The 8,825-nt window shown below is 34.0% G+C and overlaps 2 protein-coding genes across 2 annotated transcripts; one reads left to right on the forward strand and one right to left on the reverse strand.

Moving 5' to 3' along the window:
• Positions 1 to 3,108: 3,108 nt before the first annotated feature.
• LOC146919360 (MATE efflux family protein) lies at positions 3,109 to 5,078 on the forward strand. The gene has a single exon (XM_085712721.1). It carries the CDS (start codon positions 3,242 to 3,244, stop codon positions 4,814 to 4,816), a length of 1,575 nt encoding a protein of 524 aa, XP_085568847.1. The 5' UTR covers positions 3,109 to 3,241; the 3' UTR covers positions 4,817 to 5,078.
• Positions 5,079 to 5,197: 119 nt separating this feature from the next.
• LOC146919361 (ATP-dependent Clp protease ATP-binding subunit CLPT2, chloroplastic-like) lies at positions 5,198 to 8,484 on the reverse strand. The gene is made up of 5 exons (XM_085712722.1): positions 8,246 to 8,484; positions 7,848 to 7,886; positions 7,657 to 7,766; positions 6,779 to 6,958; positions 5,198 to 5,473 (listed from the first exon to the last, which is right to left on the reverse strand). The coding sequence occupies exons 1-5, from the start codon at positions 8,458 to 8,460 to the stop codon at positions 5,316 to 5,318; spliced, it is 702 nt and encodes a 233-aa protein (XP_085568848.1). The 5' UTR covers positions 8,461 to 8,484; the 3' UTR covers positions 5,198 to 5,315.
• Between the last annotated feature and the right edge of the window lie 341 nt (positions 8,485 to 8,825).

Here is an 8,825-nt window from a genome sequence, read left to right on the forward strand (position 1 = left end):
AATGGACAAGTTATCATAATTGGGGCTGAGAGGTTCCGTTGCCTAGAAGTCTTTTTCCAGCCATCTATGATTGGAATGGAAGTTGCTGGAATGGAGATATTAAGGGGGCCTAAAAAGCAATACTATTTTTTTATTAGAGATACTATCACTACTGGGTATAAAAAAAATTGAGGCCCATCCTTGAGGGAGGCCCAGCTCGTTTGAGCTGTTTGCACCCCCTCAGGGACGCCCCTGTCTAGATGCTAGGAAAGAGGAAACTGGCCTTGCATTATTCTCGTCCATGCTTGTGTAAGTTGGAACTTATGTCATCAAGTTAGCATGAGTATACTTTCAGCCTAACTTGGCATCAATATTCGGAATTTATCAGCACCAAACTAATCGACACAGTAAATAATAGTTTCAAAGTTTAATACATCTCATTTTTTTAGTTTAAGTTTTTTGTTTCTTGAAACAGTAGAATTTTTTTCTATCTCATTATTAAGTGTAAAGATGACGATTGTAGAGTCTGGATAGGGTACTACCCTTGCGTTTCCATATCCGTACTTTTGAAATTTCACCTAAATATTTTGACATATATGAATATTACAATTAATTAATATTATAGAATTTATAAAAATAATTGTATATATTTAAAATTACTATATATCCTCTCATTATCATTTTTTTTTCTGACTGAAACCTCTCATATTAATAATAAGAGTTGAAAAAGATATATTAATAATGATTAAAAGTATAGTGAAAAATTAATCAATATTTTATGAATATTATAAATTAAGTAACATATGACATAAGGAAAAAATCGAATATGTCACGATAACTTTGAATCAAGTCATTAGTCATTAATTTGAGTATATTGTGATCATAAGTATACAATTGTCAAAAACTCTCTCTAATTTACTTTTAAAAATGTAATAAAAAAAATGTAAACCATTTTAGAAAGAAAAAACAAACTTGTGCAACAAAGGAAATACACTTAGTTGGTAGTATTTTATTAAATAGGTTGCAATTATAGTATTTTCTACTTGAAACCAAAAGAAAAATTAAAAGTGTACTAGAAGTAACTTTGTGGCATCCTAAGTAGGAATAACACCATCAATTGGGTATGTTAAAGAAGGAAGAATGATAGAGAAAGTTATGTTATCTTAAAATCCAGTGGCATCTAAGTATCTAGCAGATGGTGAAGGAATTTTCACTTTTAATACTTAAGAATTTGTCCCTTTGAGTTTATAATTTTTTTACTCCATATTGATTTGTTTAGATTGTAGATTAGGTTCCCTGATTGGGAAAAAAAAGGTTCCCTGATTCAGTTTTTTTTTTTTTTTCCTTTCTCATTCTCTTCATTAATTAATAGAAATGCATTTCACCGCCTGATCCCATAATTTTTTTTCTTTAGAATCAATATTATCTCAGTTTTTTTTTTTACGTTAATATTATCTCAGTTTGACTTTAGTTTTTTTTACTATTTTGGAGTTAATTATCAAAATGTCATAATTCTACGATTTTACTTTATTTCTAAAGTTTTGGTAAAAGTTAATTAAAACAATGCAAATGCTAACAAGTGTTTTCTTATTTTGGTTACACTAATGAGTGTTTTAAAGACACGCATGTATATTAAGAAATTAAGTTAGAGATGTTGTTTGAAAGTCATGTATTCTACTTTTTAAAATTTTATATTTTCAATACAAAATATTTTTTTATTATACTCCTTGACATGGGTCTCAAGGACATGACATCTTAAAAAGGAGGAAGTATTGGGTGATCAATGATTACAATTATTTAGCCACACATACATAAATATTTTTTTTAAAAAAAGTAGAAAAGGTAAAAAAAAATTATTTAAAATTAAATGTTTTTTATATCAAGTAGCCTAATGGCTTGAGTTCACACAATTTTAAGATAGCCCCTGCATATATATTTACAATGCACATCGTATTTATCCAATTCAAGCATATTTTACTCTGATGATCGAAAAATTAAGCAATTTTTATGAAACTAACATTTTTAATAATTTTTTTATATGTAACTTTTAATTTGAGAAAATAAACCAACTTTTAATTTGATGAGTGGCTTATTTAACTTACTTCGACCATTTCTTTATTATCCACACTGTAAAATCATGGTTGCTCGCTCCGGTGAGAAGGAAAAAAAAAAGAAACAGTTCATCATTTTATGAAACTCAATTAGATATCTCAATTGGAGATGCTCTACAGTAACACATTTAGTTTAGATAGTAAGTTTTTTTTGCCATGTAAAGGTATGAAGTTTTCATCATAGTTTAGCAATGAATAATCTCCTCGAGGAACCCATGAGACATACAAGATGAGTTATCCACTTCAAACAAACAAAAAAAATCCATACGCAAGAGTCAGATATCAAACTCTTACACAATTTGCTTAAGGGAAATTAACTTGTATTAGATAGTAATTTTATTTTGCTTAGAAAAAAAACTACTTCTATTTTAAGGAAATAAACTTTTGACTCTAAACCACCTCTCACAACTATTTTTTATATCTCAGATTTAATATTTGAGATATGCTTTGGAGACTAAAATTATTTGATTGAATGTTATAAGTATGAATATTAATTAGAAGATAGTTTGTACGAATTTGAAAATGATTATTTTGGGGCTAAATAATCATTTTTTAAACTCAAAAAAATTAACTTGGTTCTTTGACTAAAAATAAATAAATTAATTGAGTCACGCAAAGCTAAATGCATGAATTTCGTTTTTGAAGAGATCGACAAATTTTGAGTTACGCAACATTAATCTTTCTCTTTATTTTTGGTGTGACTAGGACCATAATGAATCTAACATTGTTGCGTTTTTAAGATTGAATTCAAACCACCTGACCCGATTAAGCTGAAAGAGATCGTTGCAATTTCATCAAGTGTTCTTTGGTGAATCCTTCACTTTTGATTTAAGAAATAATGATATAAATGCTATTATATAAAATAATATATGAAATAAATGTTTAATTGCTTTTTCAAATGCTTTACTCAACCCATGGTTCTTGCAATAATCGAAGTGCGTAGTTACTATGGTCTCTCTCTTGCATGTCCTATCACTCATCACGCACTATAAATCTTTCACCAACAACCGTTTCTTCTATTGGCAGCAAAAAAAGCCTGGTTACGTTCTTCCTTAAAAAACTACTAACTCCTTAAAGATCACGAAACTCGTGCACGCTCACCATTCTCATCCAATACATACGCACACTAGAAATTAGAAACACTACAAACAATGTCCCCAAATATTAACTCTTCAAAAACAACAACAAAAATGTCATCAACATGCAAATTAGGAGAAAACCATAGCTCAAACCATAAAACTAACCAACCAATGTCACCTCCTCCACCATTACAAACCCAAAAATGTGACGCAAATCCAGCGAAGACGCTGCTTTCAGAGGAGCTAAGAGTTCAAGGAAGATTAGCTTTTCCAATGATGTTGATGAATTTAGCTTGGTTTGCCAAGACAGCAATCACAACAGCATTTTTGGGTCGACTAGGTGAGCTCAGCTTAGCCGGTGGCGCGCTCGGGTTCACTTTCGCTAACGTTACTGGCTTCTCTGTCTTGAATGGTCTCTGTGGTGCCATGGAACCTATTTGTGGACAGGCTCATGGAGCTAAAAACGTGAGACTCCTTCACAAGACACTTCTCATGACAATTGTATTGTTGCTATTGGTAACAATTCCTATTACTTTCATGTGGCTTCATATTGACAAAATTTTGATTCATTTTGGCCAACAACAAGAAATTTCCACTGTTGCTGGTACTTATGTTTACTATCTCATACCTGATTTGTTTGTTATGTCACTCTTGTGTCCCTTAAAAGCTTACTTGAGCTCTCAAAGCATCACTCTTCCTACCATGTTTAGTTCTGGTGTAGCACTTGCTTTTCATGTTCCTGTTAACATACTACTCTCAAAAACCATGGGTCTAAGAGGGGTTTCCATGGCTGTTTGGATAACTGATCTTATTGTTGTTGTTCTTCTGGCCATTTATGTTTTAATTCTAGAGAATCGAAAGGTATTGGCGTGGAAAGAAGGAGGATGGTGGGATCAGAGTATTATGGATTGGATTAGGCTAATCAAGCTATCTGGATCTTGTTGTCTCAACACATGTATGGAGTGGTGGTGCTATGAAATTCTAGTCTTGCTTACTGGCCACCTCGCAAACGCCAAGCAAGCATTGGGAGTTTTAGCCATTGTGTTGAACTTTGACTATTTACTTTTCTCAGTGATGCTGTCATTGGCCACTTGTGTTTCCACCCGTGTCTCAAACGAGCTTGGCGCAAACCAAGCCGACCGAGCGTACCGGTCAGCGCGTGTGTCTCTAGGAATAGCTTTTATCGCAGGTTGCACCGGCAGCTTGGTGATGGTGGCTGCAAGGGGAATTTGGGGGCAACTCTTCAGCCATGATAGGGGCACTATAAATGGAGTAAAAAAGACAATGTTGTTGATGGCTCTAGTGGAGTTGTTTAATTTTCCATTGGCAGTTTGTGGAGGCATAGTTCGAGGGACAGCTCGACCTTGGTTGGGTATGTATGCAAATCTAGGCGGGTTTTATTTTCTGGCTCTGCCCCTTGGTGTTGTTTTTGCCTTCAAGCTTCGTCTTGGCCTTGTTGGACTCTTCTTTGGACTTCTTACTGGTATTGTTGTTTGCTTGTCATTATTATTAGTATTCATTGCTAGGATAAAGTGGGTGGAAGAAGCTGCCAAGGCACAAATATTAGCAAGTAACGACCAAGTTAAAGAAGTTCCCTGTGATGACGCAGAAGTACCAACTGAGGCTCGTGAAAATGACAAGGTGTAAAATGTGTTAAAAAATACATGTGTACACTTTCATACGTGTTTCCAAACATTTGGCAAGGACAAATAAGACACGTCTCAACCATGCATAACAATTCAAGAACAGAAGATCATACTCTCCAACGGCTGAATTGCTTGTCAAACTCATTTTGAGTGATTACGGATTTTTCTTGAATATCACTCACAAGAAGACAACACTGCCAACCTACATGGGTTCTTTGTAATTTCAGATCACTACTACCTAATGCTTTTGCTTTCTCTATTTATTTATTTCTTCTACTTTTCTTCCTTTTTCTTTTTCTTTTAATGTTTGGGTTTGAGGAGGGGGTTGAAGGGGGAAAGGGTCATTTTACATTTGAAAATATATATGATTATGCAATCAAAATCAATAGGAAGAACAGCCTGTTGATCTATCTATTGTACAAACAATTGCATCAATTATCAATGTGCATTAACATAAAAAATAAAAAATAAAAATTGCTAAATCATCTTTTAAGTAACCATCATTCATCCTTAACAACATGTTTAGAAATTGAGGCCTCTAGCTCTTTAGCTTTTTCGTCATTAATGCCAAGGTTGGATAGTATCTTGTGACCTGGGGAATCCACATCAGACCAAATGCCAAGAATTATGTGTGCTGTGGTTACTTCCCCACCATCAACTGCAATTCACATGAATTTATAAAAAGGATTATATTTGTTTGCACTAAGCCATAGAATATTTGATAAGAATCAAAAGTTTCATAAGAAAAGGAGATGATGATGCACCACACTCCATTCACCAAATAAGTGACAGAAAAAATAATATGGGAAAATATATAAATTAGCAGTGGCTACCCCAAAGTGGCATTCGTATTTATATTGAGAACAACTCTATCCGACAAAATAAAACTCAAACACCGGACAACTAATAAGAATAACGGGCCTTTGTCACAAGATCATTCTAGCAAACAAAAATCATCTAAACAATGGCAGGGTACATAGTACCAAAAATGTGAAAAAGACAGTTTTTCAAATTGCTATACAACCCCTGCTCTCTTCTCATGGCATGTTTGGTATCACGGTGGATTTTCCAAAATCACAGCAAGCCAAATGACTTTGCAAAAGCTAAATTTTGTAGCTTTTGAAAATTCACAGTGACTCACCGGAAACCCAAGGGCTTTATCTTGGAATTCATAAGTTAGTAGCATACAATGATTTCTAAAAGCAGATTTGAGAATATCATTACAATTTGAATGCAAAATCATAAATTCACTAAATCATCATAAACCTGAATGCAGGAATATTTGACAATTATTTTTGCCTGAAGAAAAGCCTCAGCACCAAAACACAAGCCCGACTGGCCCCTATCTTTAATCTTAAGTCAAGGGAAATCAAATCAATGAAGTGAACAACCCAACCTCTTTGTTTGAAGCTTTGCACGTAATTAGCACATGATTAATATCAATAATCATAATCCTGTACATAATCAAAATAGGTAACTAGAAATCTAGAGTCATGGTTAATAAAAGCCTCTGACCTAGGGATTTAAATAAAATAGTGCCTCTCCTTTTCAACTTCAAGCACATATATTATTTGGCACAATCACACTCAGAAACATGAATTCCAATACAAATTATGTTAGTCACCTATAAAATTTCATCAAGAACTCGTTACAAAATATTGTCTAATTGGCATAAGCATGATAATCAACGTTTGAATGCCAAGGTCCTACGATTTTTCGGTTCCATTTATACAAACCATAGCATCAATCCATAAAAGAAAGGAGACAAAAATCTGTCAAGTCTCGTCCGTTAAAATGCAATTAAAAACATCTGGATGAGTGAGACAGAGGAGTCATAGAAAATATCAAAGAGAATTCAAAGCATTAATCCATACAGTCATATAGTTTTTGTAAGAAGCATTCCACTCTTTGGCAATTGATGATATAAATAGTAAAGTAAATGAGAAAAATGGCAAGAACAAACCAGATTTTAATTTTCGATCAACAGCCCAATCAAGGGCCTTCTGAGCATCATCAGTCACTGGTGGACGCTCGGGGGTTTCTGTTAAGTTATCAACTTCTCCAAGTACTTTCACAATTTCATCTCGCACCTTGAAAAGTGTAATTCCATTGGCTCGCAAAAACTTGCTAGCCAGATTAGTACCTAGAACCCCAAAAATAGAGTAGGCTTAATGCACAAACTTAAATATCCAAAACTTTTATTGTAAAGAAATGGGGTAAGGGTCACAACACAGGGGATATGTAAAATTAAAAGCCTCCCAAATATAATAATGGCAAAATTTTGCGCCTCAAAAGAACTTCAGAAAAAATAATACTATAGCTTTTCAGTTCATGAATATTTTCGATATTATTCCCGGTGAAAAAATCAAGTCTCTGTTTCCTTTAATTAGTTGTTACGACTTGGGAGAGGGAATCAACTCCTTACACAAGCCAAGTATTATTCTAAAAGTCATCTAAAGACTCTACCAGAAAGTAAGTTCAGGTGAAAATGTGAAATGAGCATATGTGCATAAGATTAAATGATTGAATTTTTATGAATTTACAAATGACAATTTATGAATCAAGAGAACTATGCACATGAGAATGAGAATCTATGAAGCAAATGACAGAAACTCGTCTATGGTTATCAGCCAGGTAACAACAAAATTAGTCTGTGTAACAACAAACTTTTGCATCGTATGCAAACTAAAATCTGTAATAATATCAAGAACTGACCCAATTACAGTGAGTTAAGTTCACATCAAAACAATATTAACAAGGTTGTCCATTTATATTGTAAAGACAAACAAACACAGATTACACTTTGGGAGAAATTTGAAACATCGCAAACAAATAACTAACCCTCGATAAGAATCCCCAAAATAAGAGCTTCAGTGCCAGTAGTAGTAAACTTGAGTTTTCTCGCCTCGATTGCAGACATTGCAAACGATTTAATAGCTTTAGAAGACCATCTTGCTTTCACCAAACAAAATCAACAATCAACAACATGATTGAATGAACAAGAAAAGAAATTTGACTCACATGATACTCACTTGGGAATTTCCTGGCCTGGAGAAACACGCTCAGGATTTCTGAAAATGCAAAACAACAGTTAAACTCTATTCAGTAAAAAAAATAAAATAGTGGATAACTGATAAAGCAACTTATAGCAGATTGATAAGCTAGCTTATAGCTAAGCTGATACTAGATTAGCTAGCTTATTGAATTCGTAGTGTTTGCTAAAATTAGTTGTTGAATTAACAGATAAACATGAAATTACACAACAAAATATATGTAACTTTTTCGATTAAGATAACAAGACGCAAAATTGAGAGAAAAAAATATAAGTTTAAGCTATAAGCTAAAAAAGTTTATCAAGTCAAACGAAGCACTAATCAAAAGTCCAAAATGAGACAAAACAACATTGAATATGGGAACGGAAGAAGCTTACGAGGTGGGGAGACTGAAGGAAACGGTAGCAGCCAAAGGACGGCGGTGGAAAACGGAGACGGAGGATTTTACACTGACAGAGCAATGTTGAACCCTAATTTTGGTTCCTAGCCAAGAATTGTTAGGGTTTGTTATGTTCAAATTCTGAATCAAACGAAGAGAAGGGTTCGAACGCAGTGACAAGGTTGAAGGGAAATGGAAGTGTGTAGTAGCCATTTCCTTCCAAGACGAAGATGCGACACTTTCGGAAGGAATTGGATAGAATGTTTTTGTGCAGGAAAATGGATACGGCGTCGTGTTGGTGGTGGGCTTTGTTGGGTTTTAATGGTAGTTGGGCTTGGGCCTCCAAAACTTCTTGATACAAATTAATCTTTATGCACCTAGGATTGCTCACAAGCACCTTGAACTTCCGAAAATACCTCAACTACGATCGATTACAAATTGCTCACTAGTAAACGGAAGTTACGAGCATTCTAGAGTGTTGGAACACTAGTTAATTCTAGTGAAGAAAATTGGAAAGAAAAACACTATGAAAAAACTAGTGTGTGGGTGTGACTTAAAAATGTCCCACATTGAAGGGT

The sequence above is a fragment of the Medicago sativa genome, chromosome 5 (genome assembly GCF_051527215.1).
Source record: "Medicago sativa cultivar Bolivia chromosome 5, Bolivia_mono, whole genome shotgun sequence".
NCBI classification, from domain to species: Eukaryota; Viridiplantae; Streptophyta; class Magnoliopsida; order Fabales; family Fabaceae; genus Medicago; species Medicago sativa.